The 18,183-nt window shown below is 54.3% G+C and overlaps 1 protein-coding gene across 3 annotated transcripts in view; it reads right to left on the minus strand.

Annotated features, from left to right (window-relative positions):
• Positions 1-18,183, minus strand: part of LARP1 (La ribonucleoprotein 1, translational regulator) — a 45,737-nt gene that overhangs the window by 5,710 nt on the left and 21,844 nt on the right. The window contains exons 2-19 of one of the 3 annotated variants that reach the window (XM_080353055.1): positions 17,778-17,930; positions 11,193-11,254; positions 9,829-9,894; positions 8,805-8,976; positions 8,058-8,189; positions 7,722-7,865; positions 6,840-7,002; positions 6,410-6,554; positions 6,016-6,190; positions 5,315-5,484; positions 4,652-5,011; positions 3,345-3,468; positions 2,542-2,747; positions 2,359-2,465; positions 1,855-2,006; positions 1,425-1,569; positions 1,137-1,246; positions 480-607 (exon numbers count right to left, since the gene is read on the minus strand). In XM_080353055.1, coding sequence (XP_080209181.1) covers positions 480-607; positions 1,137-1,246; positions 1,425-1,569; positions 1,855-2,006; positions 2,359-2,465; positions 2,542-2,747; positions 3,345-3,468; positions 4,652-5,011; positions 5,315-5,484; positions 6,016-6,190; positions 6,410-6,554; positions 6,840-7,002; positions 7,722-7,865; positions 8,058-8,189; positions 8,805-8,928 — 2,385 coding nt within the window. In that variant the 5' untranslated portion in view covers positions 8,929-8,976; positions 9,829-9,894; positions 11,193-11,254; positions 17,778-17,930. The remainder of the gene's footprint in view (positions 1-479; positions 608-1,136; positions 1,247-1,424; positions 1,570-1,854; positions 2,007-2,358; positions 2,466-2,541; positions 2,748-3,344; positions 3,469-4,651; positions 5,012-5,314; positions 5,485-6,015; positions 6,191-6,409; positions 6,555-6,839; positions 7,003-7,721; positions 7,866-8,057; positions 8,190-8,804; positions 8,977-9,828; positions 9,895-11,192; positions 11,255-17,777; positions 17,931-18,183) is intronic. The other 2 variants (XM_080353054.1, XM_080353053.1) reach the window with 2 other exon arrangements.

Here is an 18,183-nt window from a genome sequence, read left to right on the forward strand (position 1 = left end):
CCTCCACGTGCAGCCTCTCTCCCCGACCCACAAGGAACACACATACCCATCCCAAGCACACAGCTGCCCTCCTCTCCAAATCTACTGCTGCCAGATTTGCTGACAGAAAGACAGACTGACTTCCAATCAAGCACAAGGGTGAAAGCTTGTTCTTAGGCACCTCCTTCCCAAACAGGGGCACAGTCCCAGAGCTGAAGCTCCACTCAAGCCATCAAGCTTCACTTTCTTCCTCCCTCCTCAGCTCATGAGGGAACATGGGCTCATCCAGTCCCCCAGAGAGCTGCTCTGAAGTGGATTTGCAATATTGAAACCCTGCAGCTTGTTCCTGGCCTGGCTGCAATGACAGGGTGTGACACTAGGTGTCACTGACTTCCCCTGCCTGGCACCACTTGCGGACCAGCCCCCAGAACGCTTTCCTGAGGGGGCCAAAGAGTTCTTGCAGCAACTATTAGCATGGTGCAGGCATTGTGTGTACTCACATCCACTCGGAAGTCCTCAAGGCGCTTGAACTTGCTGAGGTATTCTTGCAGTTTGCTGTTAATGTCCAGATTTTTGGCTTTGGAATATTTTAAGAAGGCCCAGAACTTTTCCAGCCCATAGAGCTGTCCTGGAGTGGGAGAAAACCAATTCAGATGTCAGCAGGACAAAAAAAATCAAACCAGATGTCAGAACCCTTTCCTCCAGGCTTCTCCACCACTTGCCCCACAGACCCTCCTGTCTCACTGGTGGGCAACCAAGGCAAGATGGAAAACCTGGAGAGCTGCAGCCTACATGAGTACTGGGCAGCCCTCTTGCCAGAGGATGTCTCCAGGCCCGGTTGACTTGGAGGTGACAAGGCTCAGCCACTGTAGAGCTTTAAGAAATCTGAGAGGAATCAATGCTTCTAGAGAAATGTTTTGTGAGAGCTACAGCCTCCTATTGCCCCCCTCCACCTCCCCAGCAGTCTGCAGGCCAGCAAGCATCCATTCAACCCGCTCCTGTGAAGCAAGCAACAGGACCCCGAGCTGGTCCTCATCGCACACATTAATGTACAGCATTACATGGCTTCCACAAAGACATGTGAAGCAGCCCAGGGATGGCCATGCAGCTGGACTACATCACTATCAAGCCCAAGGGCGCTGAAAGGAGGCACCTACCAGCTTCATAATCCTTGATGGTCTCTTCTTGAAAGTCCTTAAATATGTCTGGCCGGAATTTCTTCTCCAGCCCATAGCTGTAGTATCTGAAAAGGCACTCCAGACCGTACCTGGGAACAGAGCAGCACATGGTGCTCAGACACCAGGCAGAAAGGCTCTCAAGACAAAAGCCTTGCTGTGTACCAGCAGCAGGTGACTGAGGGAAGCCCCCATCCTACCTCTGAGAAAGGCAGAGATGCTGCTGAACCCTTCTTCCCTCACTCCCCTCTCAGGAAAGGCCTCTCCTACCTGTATCCCTCCTTCCCATCCTCCACAGCCAGTTGCTTGAACTCCTCATACATTTTCTTGTTGAAGTGATCTCGGAGGAAGAAGGACCAGAACCGGAAAAGCGTGTTCATCTCCTGGGACTGACCGATGCCCAGTCGTTTCCTCTCTGTTTTGGGAGAGGGGATGATTACAAGGCAGATCCTCTCCCAGGGAGCCAGCTCCACACAGGGACTCACATATAGGAGGGCTCTGTGGCTACACGCACCCCCAGTGCTGGACAGCATGAGCCAGAGCTCATGCTCGCCACACACTGTGTGGAAACCTCAGCTACCAGCAAGGTTGTCTTGTGGGACTGTGCTTATCACCACCTGTGTTCAGTGGCCGTTCCCTGCCCCTGGCGCAGCAGGGCACCGACACCCTGCCCCACGCCCCGCGGCGCAGCCATCCCTACCGTTAAGGCAGCGCCGACGGTACTTGTGGTAGACGTGTTGCGTGAAGCCGTTTTCCTTGAGCAGCTCGTGCGAAGGATGCTGGAACTTGGGCAGGGACTGCGGGGTGCAGCCGTAGCTTCCGACGGCCGGGGTTCCCTCTGAGGGGCTGGAGCTGAGCACGAGAGACTCCCGTCAACCCCCCTTCCTTAGCATCACCCAGCTGAAAGTGAAGTGGGGCTTGTGCTCCATGCCACAGCACTTGTCTGTCTGTCCCACCAACTCCTTGTGACTGTCTGCTCTCTGTTTGGGACCTGAGCTTTCCTACTACAAAGGGAATCAATGTTTCCAATTAAGACTTTCCTCAGCTCCTTCCAGGAGGAAGAAGTCGGTTCCCAGTGTTTTCTGCAGCCACCTAACAGGAGAGCTCTCCTGCAAGACCAGAAACTGCCTATCCCTTCCTTCCCACACTTGCTCCCTTTCCCATTTCTGGCTCCTCCATGACCCCACACACCCGTCTCCAGTACCTGATGGAGGCAGTTCGGGGCCTGTGCTCCCGAGAGTCCATCACCCAGCCCACGTGGCATTCCATCGGGGGGTTTGAACTGTGCCGTGTCTTCCTCTTCCGCGGAGTCTGCAAGACACAGCACATTAGGGACATGTCCCCTTCCTGCCCAGGCCCCAGGGGGAAACCCCAGCCCTGGCCTCACCTTGGCATCTATCGTCCTGCCCTCTTTCACCACCGGGTAGAAACGGGGCGTCTGCGTTGGGTCCTTTAGCTGAGGTGTGCGAGGGGTCCGGGGGGTCCTGGCGTTGCGGTAGTTGGGTGATTCTGGTACAGTTGTAGGCAGAGACCGGGCAATGGTTGAAGGCTCAGGGACTCCAAACAACTTGTTGGCCAAAGCATCTGTAGGTACTACAGAGAGAAACCCCCCAGCCAGGGTCAAGCTGAGCTCTGAGCACAAGAGCATCACTACAGCCAAGGGACAGCATCTGCCAGATAGGGAGCAGCAGAAGCAGGAACGCAGAGGCACATCCCCACCCTCTGAGACACGCAACTTCAAATCCAGCCTGGCCAGACAGCCCAAAGCCTAGCTGCAGATCCAAGGACTGAACTTCTAGGGATTCCACAAGGTATCTGCTTCCCAGCAGCTAACAGCAGTGACAAATCCCCCATCCCCAGGAGAAGGACAGAGCACCAGGCTCCACACACAGACCAGGGAGGCCCAGTGGGGATTTCCCTTCCAAATACTCCCAGAGGGTTCAAAAGAAAAGTCACATTCAGGGAGCTACAAAGTCTGTGAGTTTCCTCCCTCTGCTGGGACACCTCAGCTTTTGGGCCTTTCTTCTGGAGCTCCAAAATGTTCAGCTGGGAGAAGAGCACTGCCCTGGGAAAGATAATCCCACCACACACCAGTGGTCCAAATTCCTTCTCCCCAGCTGCTACCCAACCTCTCATCAGAAGGAATAGGGACAAGTTCAGTCCCACCCACCTGTGTCCCTTGTCTCTTACCTTGCTGGAACCTGGGGGGACCAGGAGGGACTTCCTGGTTTGGATCCACAGGGGGCTCTGGGGTCAGGGTGTCAAACTGCTCCCTGCTGATCATATTCACTTTCTTGAAGTTCTCTACTTCTTGCTGCATTGGAAGAAGACGACAATGAAGCAACCAACTGCCCTTCTGCCCTCATCCCATCAGCTAATCGTGACCACCACCCTGCTTGTGCAACAACCACAATGCTGGCCACCAAGTGCAGCCATGAGGCTTCAGTACCCAGAAGGGGAACGTACTGTGGAGGTAGGAAGGGGAAATGCAGCAGACAGAAAACAGGGCCCTGCATGGGCCAGATCTGAGCCACTTGCTGCTCCCAAGCTTTGAGGGATCCGACAAGTCAGTTCCACTAACTATCACTTGCTTTCAAGCTTTTCCCCACCTATGTCAGTGCAGCAAGGTTCAAGGCAAGCTTGGCCAGGACTCCCCAGCCCCACCACATTCTTGTGTCCCTGGAGCCTCCCCACTGCCACACCAGCAGTGGGGCACAACACTCCTGTGTATTTGAGGGGCTGATACCCCCAGCACGTGCTGTCCCTCTGTCACCTGCTCTCCCCACACCCTCAGCTTCAGCCACCCCCACAAGCAGCACTGCTTCAGCAACGCGCCAGGTACCAGACCTGGGGACACTGAGCCCAGCTGGTGGCTCCAGTGGGACACGCCACCTCACAGCCAAAATAACTTCAGTTGCCGAGCGAGCCTGGGCAAGTCTTCTACCACGAGAGTCACTAAGTTGGGATTCAAACGTTTCAAAGCAGCAGATGGGCTTTCTATAAAAAGCCCAGGTCTACGCAAGGCAGCAGCAAAGTAGAGAAGAGCACAGGCCAAGTGCAGCCCAGCCATCAAACCTGTCCGCATTAAGTGCAGTCTCCAAGGGACTGTGCTACAGAGCGCTGAGCACTACAGACACCCAGTTCCCTCCAAAGATCTGGCACTGCCTGCCAAGGCCCTGGCAGACGGCAGAGCAATGGACCCTGCGTTCCAGGTCATCTTGTTACCAGCACTTTGTTTACCTGACTGCAGTCTTACAGCATGTCACAGAGCTGTGATTGTCCCTGACACAGCAGAGCATGACGCCGGAAGAGAAGAATCCCAAGCTCTACAAGAGGACTAATCCTAGCTTAGCTCTACCCCATGAGCAGGCTGTAAGCCACTGTACTGCCCTTTCCACCCCACACCACCAAGGCAGCCAGTCCTCTGCACACAAAGCTCCCCATGAAGAGTCCTCTGCTCACATGTACTCCCCCTTCCTTGGATCACCTGCTCTCACCTTGATCTGTGAATACTCTGGCTCAAACTGCTCTGTCCACAGGTCCTGCTCGTAGTAGTACAGCCCATCGTTGATCACCTTGGCCAGCTCTGAGCTCATTTTAGCCCTGGATGTGTGGTTGCCAGTCCGGTCCCCACCAGGATGCCGGCGCAGGTAAGGAGGCGTCTGTGTCACGATGAGAATCTTGTTCACGTCCCGATCATCAATTTCATAATCAGAATCTTCGTCTGACCAGTCGGTGAAGGTGTTCTTGCGGCCATCCATTTGCTCCATCTCCTCATCAAAGAGGAAGTCTAGTTCCTCAGGTTCATCTTGGTCCTTTTGCTTCTGCTGCTGCGGTGTCTTTGACTCCTCTGGCTTCTACAGGTAGGGGGGCAAGGGTGACACAGGATAAAGACCACACAGTGGCACAAACTCAGTGCTTGGAGACTCAGCTATTGCCCTGTGTTTCCTTACCGCAGCCAAAAACTGCACATCTGGGGAGAACACCTTATTTACACCCCTGCGGAGCAGCTCCAAAAGGGGTCAGATGGGGCCACGAGACTAGGACATCACTCCCATAACCAAGAGACCCTATTTGATCTGAAACCCACCTACTCATGATTCAAGTTACCCAGACAACTAGGAGATCTCAACCCCAACAGCTCCTGCATCACCACTCACCTTGGGCCTGGCTGGGGAGGGCCGAGGTCTCTTCTTCACTTCGATCCATGTCTCTGAATCCAGGTCTGGCAGACTTGCAGACAGGCCCTTGGGCATTGTCTTCAGGTTACTGACCTCCTCTGTTTTGGTGGGGACCGGGCTGGTGGGACGTGGCGAGCCAGGAGCAGACTCTGGAGCCAACAAGAGCCAAGAGGTGCTTTAGAGGGAGGGAGGGAGCCTGGGGGAGTGTGTACTCAATGCACCTGACCAAAGAGGGAGTTATTCTGGCAGCATGGCACAGCTTGTGCGACTAGCCAGCATCTAGTGGCCAAGGCTTACCAGCACATTGTGATGGGGAGAAGGAAAAAAAAGGCATTCTCTAGTTAAGGTTGTGATGCCAGTGGTGGCCACAGAGCTCTGCAGGTGACAGTTTCCCAGACACACAGAGCCTTAAAACAGGTGGTGACTGTTTCTCTCAGGGAAACCTTCCCAAGACAGTCTGGAGCCAGCAGGAACAGATCTCCTCCTGCCAAAACTCTTAGGACAGCACCAAGAAGATCCTCCATTCGGCCTCTCAGACTCAACCCTGGGCTCACACCAGCCCCCATGGGAAGGGGTGACAAGAACCTGCCCTGGGGAACACTCCTGACCGTCAGGGCCTCAGTCCCAGTGCAGCACCAACATCGCACCCTGCACCTCCCTCCATATTCCCCAGTGCTCACCTGTCTCTTTCTGGAAGCTTTGCCGGGGTACAAACTCAGGGCAGTTGATGAACTGCGAGAAGTCTGTCTGTGTGTAGTCTGCCATAGGAGGGCCAGGCAGAGCCCATTTTTCTGGCTGTTCTTTTCTCCTGATCTTTTCATCCACAATTTCCACCACCTTGCTGTCCTTCAGAGCCTGGAATCAAGTGATACCCGGTTAACTTAGAGCCCTGCCTTGGCATGCTGAGCGGCTCGGCCCCAGCCCTTCCTCCCTAGGAGGGACCAGGACGAGGAAGCACATCAAGGACAAGGGAAGGTTCCACATACATCACACCCATAGGTCATCAAGAAAAAAGGCCTCAGAAACGGGTGGTGAGAAGCAGAATAAGGCAAGCTCATCCTTCCCTGCCCTCACCTTGATGATGAGGCTGATGTCAGTGGTCAGGGCCTGCACCCGGTGGAAGCTGGCGATCAGGGTGATGGGAAGGAAGCCATCTGAGTCCATCTTGCGACGGAGGAAGAAGTCTCGCTCCAGGTTGTCCACGCTGAAGTAATATTCTCTGTAGGGACAACATGTCAGTGAGACGCAGCTCCAAGCCACCCTCTTCTGGGCACCCCTGAGGAAGTAATCCCACACACAGACTTCTGCTACAGGGAGGCTGGAGAGAGACAGCCTGAGGAGCCCAGGCTTTGGGCAAACTGGTGCTGTAAGCTGCGTGGCACGGAGTCAACACAACTTGGCTCTAACCCTACCACAAAGTGAGCCATGCAGTGTCTGGGGAGGACATCTGTGAACATCCCCACCAATGACCAACACCCAGAGAAGGAGAAGAGGTGGTGCTTACATCTGCCGCTTGATGTAGTCTTTGAGCAGTTCCTGGTCCACACTGTAGAGCTCGGCGCTGCTGATGTTGTCAAAGTAGTAAGTGATGTTGCTAGCGTACTTCTGGGTGCGGGAGGCATCCGAGCCCTCGAATTTCCGGTACCCATACTGGTAGTCGAAGTGGCCTGTGGGACACCAGGAAGGGTCAGCACAGCCTCTGCGATCTGCTATGCAGGCTACGCTGCCCGATGGGGACAAACTCCTGCACAAACAGCTCCCTCTACACTGTTCCTGGGGTACCTGTGGCAGGTTATAATTGGTCATCATTGACCCACATCCCTCATTCTCCTGCCCTCAGCCTTTGCCACAGAAGGGATCTCAGTGAATCCCCAACACACCAAGCCAAAGAGAGGCCAGGAGCCCTCTAAACCCAGGAGCAACTGAGCAGCCCAGGTGACACACAAAGGCCCTACCCTGAAGGCAGTCAGGGTCAGCACAGACATTGCCCTGACAAATGCCAGAGCAGATGCTCTTCCCCATCCAGGCTAAGACTTCTGCTTGGCTCTCAACATGACATAAAGCCTACGCAGATCATCAGCATGCTTCAATTTCTGCATGCAGGGGCACTGCAGGTGGCAGAAAACAGGTGGAAGACACTGGCCTGAGTAGCGGAAAGACATTTGCCTTTATTTAAATACTAATAAGAATGATTTGCTCTTATTAAAAGCAGCCCAGCTTCTCAGTTGGGATGACCTGCCACAATATTTCCCTGCATCCCTACAGCACTCTGCCCTCCCCAGCCCACTTCAGAGCCCCAGGTCTCACACACACTCAGAGCCCCGCGCACTTGGGCACATGCCCTGTTCTCTCCCCGCTGACACAAGATCACACACACTGCCTTCACCTCCTCTGCCACGGCCCCGGCCCCTGCCACGGCCCCGGCCTCGGCCCCGGAAAGCGCCTCGCACAGCTCCTCCCTCGCTTTTCACGCTGGAGGTTTCATCGTGGTCCTGCCAGCTGCGCTCGTGCTTGTTGTCTGGGTGCCAGCCTGCAGCAGATGGGGAAAAAGAGGCAGGAGGAATGTTACAGGATGAATGCATCTCCCTGGAGCAAGCCCGCTGCACCCGAAGCCCTTTGAATGCAGGAAGCGTGCCCAGCGCCCCACGCCTTGCCTGGGCACCAGGGCTTGCTCTGCCCCACAGCCAGGGCCGGGAGAGGGGTCCCCAGCCTGAGCCCCCACCTTTCAGCTCGCCGCGGTTGTTGGAGGGGTGCCTGTGCTGCTCATTTTGCCGGTTGTTCCGAGAGGCCGTTTTGTCCCTAGGCACCTCTGACTTCATGTCTATCTGCAAAGGGACCCACTTGTGTTTGTTGCCTGCAAAAGGACAGGGTTTGGGTGTGACACAGGTTCAGAGAGCATCTGCTTCTTCCACCACAGCCCCTTCTTGACACACAGTCCCCACACATGAAGGAGAGAAAGCAGGGGGGCTTCTGGACCAACCCTGTCCTCAAACATCCCTCTAAGTGTCGCTGGATGCAGAAAAGCTCTGAGCAGGACTCTCAGGCATGGAGGGACATGACACAAAACTCCGCTATTGCTTCACGGCCCTTGTCCTTCCTCTGCCTCTTTCTGCCTGCCAAGGCTCAGGCCAGACTGAGCCCACATGTCAACCACGGCTGACAGAACCCACAGTCAGGGGCTTTTCTGTGCCACCACAGAGCACTCGTGAGAGGACAGACGATTGCCCCATTCCCTAAACAGACACACAGATGTCCCTACTTGAGCCTTGCTCCACTAACTCCCACCAAAATGACACCTTATCCCACTGAAGCCTGCAAACACCTTTTCACTGCAGCTGTCCCTGCACTTGGGACCATGTCTCTCTGCAAGGCCCCCAGGGAAAGAGGTGGATGCTTCCACCTGGCTATGGGTCACAGACAGGGACACAGGCTGAGCCTGGGGTACCGTCCCTACCAGGTCCTGTCTTACCTTTCTTCTTCTGCGCTGATTTCTGGTTGTCATCATCACCATTCTTCTCCTCCCCGGACTCATCTGATTTGGTTTTCAGGCTCTCTTTGCCATCGCTCCCATCTCCTTTCTCCTGCTCTTTCATGTCTTTCTTGACAGGCAGTTTCCGAAGGGATGGTGCCTTGTGCGGCTGCTGGAGACACACCAGTGCAGGAAAAATGTGAGAGATAGGAGAAATGAAAAGCTGGTAACAGACCTGGCAAGAGCAGGACCACCCTGTCCTAGGCTGGGAGCATCCCTGCTCCATGTGTCCCAGAGCTGCCCTGTTCCCAGGGAAGGGCTCCTGTCTGAGCAGGGCAAGGGCTGCTATGGATGCTGGGAAGTGCTCAAGCTGAGACACAAGCCCCAGACAGAGAAGTTACTGAGATGGGTTGCCCAGCCTGTTTGGTGGTCCTGGGTGGAGATGTCCACCAGGGACCAGAATACCCCAATGGCAAAGGGTGAGTGAACCTCATGCCACGAGAGACGGCCAAGAGCTGGCAAAGCAGCACCCAGAAATAGAACGTTTCGAAGAGATGGACCCAATTTCAAATTGAAATAAATTTGAAATGGGTCCACCTTTTCAAAACACTCTGTAGAAAGCTTTCAACAACACCCATGCCCATAGCAGGAGAAGAAACCCATGCTGCTCGGGCACATCAGCCCTTTCTCGTGCAGGTTCTCTGATTCTCCTGTGGAAGTCCCAGCTCTTGCCCGGGTCCCTTCTTGCACAGAGCAGCCCCGAGTGGAGCAGGTCTGGGAGCTGCCCTACCTGATTCACCCAGATCAGGGGTTTAGACCAGGCTCCAGGCTCCCAGAATAGCACCGAGGGAGGGAGCCCAACACACACGGCAGCCCTAAAAGGAAATCCCCTGCACACTATTCCTGGCTGCCTCTGCACTGACACTCAGCACCCCAAATGGTCTGGCTCAGCCAGTGCTTCCAGAGGGATGGGGAGGTCTGCAGGGGCCTTATCCTGCTCACCAGAGTGATTTTGCGTTCTCACCTGGACGCTCTTATGGGCTATTTCTCCAGGTGTTGGCCAATTCGTAGCATCACCGAAATCACCAACCTTGTATCCAAAGAGAAAGGTCTCATTAGCGCACAAGATGTGGGTGTCATGCCCTGTATCAGCAGCCAGAAGCCCTTCCAGTCACACTGTCACAGTACCACCCACTGGTGTCCTGCAGATGGCTGTCCCCAGGTTGGGGGCTGACACCCAAACTGCATACCCACACCCTCTCTCCAACCGAAGCAGAGTCTCCAAGTTAATCCCAAGTAACTGCAGACAAGTTTGTGTCTATCAGGGATAATAATGAAGCTGCCAACAGCCACCCAGCTCCCACCAAATGTTTAACCCCAGAAGCAGCATTTGGCACAAAGCTGCCCAGAGTAACTCATTTATCATGGGCACCATCCCTTAGGCAGGGGAAACACACAACTTCTGGCATCCTAAATCCACCTCAAGCAACTCCACCCCATTAAAGCAGCTGCCTGCACCTAGTGGCAGGTTACAGCCAGGCTTAGTTTCATTTAAGTGCCCAACTGCAACCAAGTGCTGACAACAACAAAGTGAAGGGATCATGTAGGAGAACTGGTGGGAAAATTCAAGGTGTCTGATGGAGATGTGAGCTCCCTTGTTCCAGACACTCTATGGCCACATATGTGGGACCACGAGTCACTTCTCTGCTGAAAAGCGACCTGACCATTACCATCATTTCTCCCTCTTCCAGATTTCAGAGAACAGGACCCAAACAGCTGCCCAGGTACATGCTGAATTGTGGCTGGGCAACGAGTTCAAGATTATGTGGGCACAGAATCTTATCTGTGCCTTTGGGGGGTTAGTAGTTCTAAGTCAATTTGGAGCCACCAAGTCTTCCAAGAGACCATATTTCTACATTCAGGTGCCATGCTACCCTCCCCAGGAGGCAGGTTTCCTGGGAAAACTGCCTCCAGAGCAGGGCCAGGCCTGTTTCACAGACAGGACAACCTTTCACCCCCAGGGCACTCCTCTCCTTGAGATGGAACAGATAAACAAAGTCACATCAAGTGTCAGATGCATCCTTGGAGTAGGGGGAAAGGCTTTCCACATCCAGCACTGTGCTGCAACAGGGAAGGTGAGAAGGTCTCCCCTAGCCTAACTGGGCAGAAAACCAGTCCAGGCAGCATGCAAGACTACTGAACATGAAATGGGAGAATCAGGATGTTCTTCTCCACACTCTCAGGCAGCCAGGAAAGCAGGTCAACCCCTCTACACCCAGGACTGCAAACGAAGTGGTCTGCTCACCAGACCCTCGGGATGCTCAGGCAGCGCTGACGCCTGTGCCAGAAGCTGAAGGCCAGCAAGGGGGTTGGCAGGCACAGCCTTACCTTGCTCCCTTTCCGCTGTCTTGGGTTGGCAGCCCTCACCACTTTCGCAGGAGTTGTGTGTTCTGCAAGAGGAGGAGAACAAAACTGTTAAACACAGCTGAGGGTTGTGTAAGTGCAAGCTCTGGAAGGAATCAGGTGGGAAGCAAGTCAGCTCCCCCTTCAGAAAAGGAGGGTTAAGAGGAAGAGGTGAACAGAAAACAGAGCCAGCTTCTGACCTGGGTCTCAGAAGGGTTCCATCAAGATCAGGAGGCTCCTGATCAATGCAGGTGGCCACGAGATGGACCTTTAGCCCCACACTGCTGCAGAAAGGCCCTTCCTGACTTAACTCAGCCCCTCCATGGCTTTGCCAGACAGGGAGAAGGGGTGGTGGGGAGTTCAGCTCGCTCTGCAAAGCACCATGCAGAACTTGATCTGCTATTAAGCACAGCAAAACAAACGTGCCCTTGGAGATGCAAGGCCCATCACCATTTTGGTGTGGCCAACTGTCCCCAGGGAGCAGAGCACGGCTCTGACGGAACGACTGGCGAGCCTGCGGCACATGGGCACTGTCGTCTTGTGCTTTGATCTCCAACGCATCCCAGCACGAGGCAGCAAGTTCATGAGAGGGAACACACAGAAGGATGCTGCCAGATATGGGAAGTGCTTATATCCCACGACAGCCAGAAGCATTTGGGCACTTGAGTGCCTCTGGGGTGTTTTAGGGTGTCAGAGTGCAACTGCTGGGGTTCATATCACCACAGACCTCAGGCAAGACCTGCAGCAAGTCATGACTTCAGCCCCACCATGACCTGTCTTGGCTCCTGCTCACACACCACCTCCTTACAAGCAGAAAAAGAAATTCAACTTGTTTTTTTCCCTCTCAGGTTTGGCTGCAAGGTCTCCAGATGAGAAGCAGGCTCATGCAGGGCATGCGCAGCACCCAACAAAGCAGCATGTCGCTGTCTAATGCAAACCAGCCCCGTGAGGACCGTGTGTGAGGGTCTCCTCCATGACAGGGGTGCTCTGCAGGGAGAGGAGAGCCCACCAGCCCCTGCCTCGACAGGCAGCCATGCCAGGTGCCCAGCAGGAATGAGCATTTCTGCTGACTCTGCTATATTTAGAAGACAAGTGCCCCAGACTGGGGTTGGAGGCGAGGGTGAGAAGGAGGTGAAGAGCCCCGAGGAATGACAGAGGCTATCAGGGAACACCCCAGGCAACACCCTGAACAACCTACCCAGCTTTGCTCCAAGCTGGCTTTGATCTCCGGTGCGAGGCAGGGCAGCTTTGCCTAGATGATCAAAACCGGTCCCCTTCCTAGTCTCAAAACCTGTGATTCATCCTCTGGCCCAGCCTTGCTCAGAGCTGGAGGCTTTGAAGTGTCAGTAAGGCAGAGTCAGACATGGCACGACAGAGCCACGTGCGCTCCCCTTCCTCGGTTCCCTTCCCCAAGCTCCTGCGTGGGGATTTCATCCCTGGGAGAGCCCAAGCTCTCAGCTGGATCCCCAAATCCTCTCCTTTCTCTCAAGAACAACCCAAACCCATCTGTATCGTCTCCCCCCATGAGCAGTAGCAGTCCCACATGTCCCTCATTTATTCCACGTGCACCTCATTGAGAATCCCGCCCCTAAAATCCTCCACTCATCAACGCCCACAGATGTTATCAACTAAATATAGCTTCAAAAGGCACCAAGCGCTACTGCACAAACCTGCAGCCAGCCCCGTTTTCCACAGGTATGGAGCACCCCTGCCTGTTCCTACAGCACCGACATGCTAGGCACCACACAAAAAAATAACTGAACTTGCTCTGCAGCTTGATTAGGCACCAGCCTCTCTGGCGGGGGGAGAGCAGGGCTCCCTCCCTCACTGCAAGCATCCCACCTAGGCACTCACTCCTGCTGCGCTGCATCCCCAGGGTTCACAGCAAAGACATCCAGCCCTTTCCTCCAGCTGCTTCAGCTCAGGAGCCTCACAGCTTTTTATTTCTTCTTCCTCTCTTGTGCTTTTTTTTTTTTTTAGGGACCAGTTAAAGGGAGGCCCCCTCATAATCTCTAGTGAAAGAGGACACAGGAGCACAGGCTGCAGGGGTGGGTGCCACAAACTCCAAACTCCTCTTTGCCGGGGAGGGAGGAGATTGTTTGAAACAAGTTCTGCTGCTTTCCCTATCTGCAAGATAAGAACAAGGATCCCTTATCTAGTTGAGGTGCTGAGAAGACTAATTAGCATTTGCAGAGCGCTGCAGAAGACAAAACACAAAGCAAAGTGCTGCAGCCTGGCAGGGAGGCTGCTCCAGGGAGCGCAGCAGCGGCTCTTACCAGCGTGGATGGAGTCGAGATCTGCAAGTCACGGTGGAGGCTGCTCAGACTAAGGCAGGAGATCAAGGGGGTGTGACTGTGCTGGCAGATAGAGACACGCCATCCCAGAGCCCCAGAGAGAGCTGGGCATGCCTAACCAAGGGCCCCAGTTCCAACCCATCAACAATTCTGCAGTCAAGTCCTGGACATGAAACCCCGAACTGCTCTCCATGTTCCCTTGCAGGGACTCTAGCAAACCCAAGTGTTTAAAGAAAATAAACCAAACCCACACAAAACACATTTAGAGTAATCCAGGTGCTCAGGCTTCAGAAGAAAACCTTCCTGCAAAGAGAGCAACACATCTTGTGGTACATGGCTGAAAAGATTCCCTGCCAAACCCCACCGCAGGAAAACCTTGCTGCCCTTCATCACTGCATCAACGTGGGGAATGGGGTGCAACGGTGTGTTGCTCACCCCCACACAGGAGCTCAAGACAAGCAGTCTACAAAGGGACACTTCATATCGTCCAGCTGGATAGCTGAGCCCTTAAAAGCTGCTGACAGATGTCACAGACCTCCTGGCATCACACAAATCTCCTTTTGCTTTTATTTGGTGGCAGTAAATGATTTTCAGTTGCAGTATCACTACCTGACCACGCTGTGCCAAAAAACAGGGCCTCTCCACGTGAGGGGACACACAGAACAGCTGGAGCAGCCGCCAGGGCTTTAGTGGTATGAGACTGGCAAGGGGACAGCGGGCAGGGAAGGAAGGAGCGGCTTCGCCTGCGGCCACAGAACAAGTGCTGGCACAGCCAGGAGCAAACAAGCAAGCCCCCAGTTTTGATCTGCTGCGTGGAGTTGCCCAGCCAGGAAGAGGTTATTTCTTAATAACCAAGGGGACAAGGTGCAGGTGGGGACACTGAGGCTCACGTGCCAGCACTGCAAACACCTTCCACAGCCAAAGCACTCGCTGGCTTTTGATACTTGCTCCCCGACACACCCGGCGGGCACCAAGAAGGGCAAGGCTGTGCAGCCAGCCTGTGCCTCCCCTCCAGCCCGAGGCTGGTGTGGCACAGGAGCCCTCGAGGCGGGGAGCTCACAGGAGCATCCAGGTGAGCAAACACCTCATACCTGGAAGGAGAAAAAAGCTGTTGCACAAGGCCCAGACAGCCAGGGTGACAACAGCTCTGCAGCTAAATGGGCTCACCCGAGAGCAACACGTGCCGTAGGACCACTGTGCTCAGCCTAGGAGATATATTTACCGCCTCACCTGGGAAAAATCAAACCCAACACCCATTGACCTGGTTCCCTGCCTTTCCTTACACCAAATGCAGCTTGTAATGGATTTTTAGAGAAGGTGGGTGAAGAGGTGGAATCAATCTGTAGGGCTGGGCAGAGACATGGTGTTACACTGCAGAAATACCTGTGTCTCTCACAAGAATACAGTAATGCCTGCTCCTGGTGTACCACTCACGTGCAACCTAGACCAGGGCTCGGAGCTCCCCAGCACCAGCTGGGACAGCTTCACAGGGCAGCCCGGGCTCCCAGCAGGAACGTAGAGCCCTCAGCTGTGGCACACAGAGCCCGGACACAGCACAGCCCTCCCTGCCGGCAGCCAAGTCAACAGAAAGGAGCTGGCCTGCCCCTGAGCTGCTCCAGCCCACAGCCTGGCACCCAGGGGAAAATGCTGATGAAGGGGGTTTTGAAGCCAAGAGCCCGGACTTTGAGATGGAGAGGCTGAAACAGGGGTGCATGCTCCATGCCACAGGTACTTTTGGGGCTGGAAGAGCCCAGCTGGTATCCCCAGTCTCCCTGGAGCACTGGCAGGGAACAGCCAGCCACAGGCCCAGTGATGCAACAGGATTCACTTCACCACTCGAGAATCTCTCAGTGATCCTCCGTCTTTCCCGTTCTCCACAGGACAGTCCTGGTGCACGTGAGGGCTGCAGCTCATCACCAATATGACGGGACACCCACTCTGGTGATGCTTCTTCAAGGTCAACAGGCAAGAAAGAGCAAGTGCAGCCTGGGCAGGAGTGACCGAGCCCTGGGGGTCTAGGCAGGCTGCCAGAGAGAAGGGACATAGTGCCCCAGTCAAAACGACACCACGAGGAAGAGGTGCTGCATTAACCTCCTGAGAAAACAACGCACACCTGGGTATGACAACTTCTGAGAAGAGTAAAGACAGAAACCATTAGACAGCTTACACTAAAGAGGACTACTACTTGCTTACACTATTTGTACATACACGCTCGTTGGCCAGGCAGAGAAAAAAACAGCCTGGGGATTAGCTGTTTCCCCTGGAGATTACCAGCTCCTTCAGAGTTTTTCCAAGAGGGCAGGAGAGTCCCTACACACAGGAGAGATGTGGTGGGACAGCACCAACCTGAAAAGCAGTTCACATGTGAAAGAGGGACCCAGCAGGCAGGCAGCCACAGCCAAGCCTGCCAGGACCTCCCCATCCCCCGTGGCTGCAAGAATGCCCCTGCTGGCCCCAAAAGAGACCTTGGGAGCCAAGAGAAAACAGTTGCACAAAAGTGTATCTTCACGTCACCAACATGGGAAACTCATGGCACCAACCCTGTGCTGTCCTTCCTGCAGGCCTTGAGCGGGCTCTCTCCTACAGTGACCTGATCCACACAGCAGCAGGGACTAAACACTGATTCAGAGGCTCTCCCATAGCACTTAACACTGCCCATCCACTCCAACTCCATGATGTGGAGTTGCAGCCTGAGCATGACCAAGCCATCAGAGGACATAGCTGGTGAGCTCCATGCCCACCAACACCACACTTTCCTCATCAGCACGACAGCAGCAGTGAGCAACACACACTTACTGTACAGGGGCTGGGAAGCACAGAGAGATGGGAGGGGACCTCAGACTCCCCAGGGAGCAATTTGGCAGCACCCAAGTGCAGAGTGAGGTGCACATACCCCAGAGACCCAGCAGCAGCTTCCACCTCTGCTCATCTCCCAAGGAGCTGCTCCCGCACCAGCCTCAGCCGTATGTCACATAATGCCAAACTGAGATGGAAAACGCTTGTCTCTGCAGCTTCATCCACAAGAGAAAAAGCCTGGGATTTATAGCACTGACAGTTTGGCATGCTCACATTTTGCTGAAGACATCATACAGTACACAAAACCAGAAAGGGTCAGGGCGAACTGGGCACACAGACCGCACCTCGCCTAGGTTTGCAGTATTTTCTGTATGGCACTACCTCCTGCCAAATCGCAGGCACAGCTGGAGGTGCACACATGGAGGGGGACATCAAGGGAGCACTGGATGGGGGTCTCCAACAGCTTTAAATGAGATGCTATCACAATGACATCTTCCAGCATAAAAGAAGTCGGTGTCTTCACCACAGGGGCTCCCACCCGCTCCTGGGGACTGGGAGAACCACAGCTGGCCCCATCGCTTGCAGCACAGTCATGCAGCTCCCAGCTGTCAGCACAGCATCTGGCCTTGTTTACAAAGGTTAAGAGATATTTGCAACAACTCTGCAATATCAGAAGTTTCCTGTACATGCAACAAAAACTGCAGCAGAACAGGCAAGGTCAGGATGAAGCAGAAGACCGGATCCTTAAGCTGCACGGCTGAGCAGGATTCAGGCTTGTAAAGCACGTGGGAAGCCTGTTCAGCAGGAGCAAGAGACAAGCTGCAAGCACCACAGCTTAAAGTCTTGCAAGCGATTTTCTGCAGCTCCCAGCAGACAGCTCCACCTTACAAGCCCTACTGTAACAGCAGAGGAAGCAGGGAGCTGCCTACACTTCTCTGCAATGTAAGCTCTGCAACTGCTGCAAAGATCACTCGCTAAAAATAACTTCAAAAAGGGCATCTGACAGCTCCGCCAAGAGCATGAGAACACTCCCACCTGAGTGTCCTAGACAGGCTCCGAGAGCTCCGAGTTTGCTCTGGAAAAGTGCAGGGAGAGAGGCGGTGGGTACAGGCAGGTTCGATACAGCGTGCTGGGGCAGAACAATCACTGGTGAGTGTGAGCACTTAAGTTACATTCCAGCTCTTCAAGCTCTCCCATCCCTCTGCCGATACTCCCAAAAAGATCCCAAGCAGGGGCAGGTAAAGCAGCTCAAGACACTTGCAGAGCATGCCTCTGCCAGCAGCAGACAGCACAAAACTGCACAGAAACCTTCAGAGCACACAGGGGCACCAGGTGTAACACAGCCCTGTAATACAGTACGCATAATCAGCATTGCTTTTCAAACGCACCTAACTGTTACAAGCTCTGGACACACAAGTTATTTGCAGGGTCTGACTTCTATTTCTAGGGCAGACAAGGGGCAGGAAGGGTCTGGACTTACCAAAGATGCAAAACCATCATCTCTGCAGCCTCCCAGTCCAAGACAGAAATGCTTCATCTTGTGGCCAAGCTACACTCCAGAAGGAGCAGGTTAGGAAACGCCAACAGGCATTTCTAACGTTAACAGCGTCAGCGAAAGCACCGTAGATTCTTCCTGGCACAGACAGTTACTATTAAAGGTAGCAAATGAACTCTCTCAAGGGCGAGTGACATCTTTCCAACGCCTTTTCAAGCTATGCTCTTCCCTGAAGAGGATTTCTAGGAAACTTTTGACACACGATCCACGCTCACACCACCACACCGATCCCCAAGATGCCAGGCTCATGCAGAATGAGATGGCACAGGAACCAAGCCCCTGCACAGCTTTCTAAGGAAAACTGAGCCCTAAACTAAGAGGTCTCTGCTGG

This window comes from Nesoenas mayeri (assembly GCF_963082525.1).
Source record: "Nesoenas mayeri genome assembly, chromosome: 14".
Lineage (NCBI taxonomy): Eukaryota > Metazoa > Chordata > Aves > Columbiformes > Columbidae > Nesoenas > Nesoenas mayeri.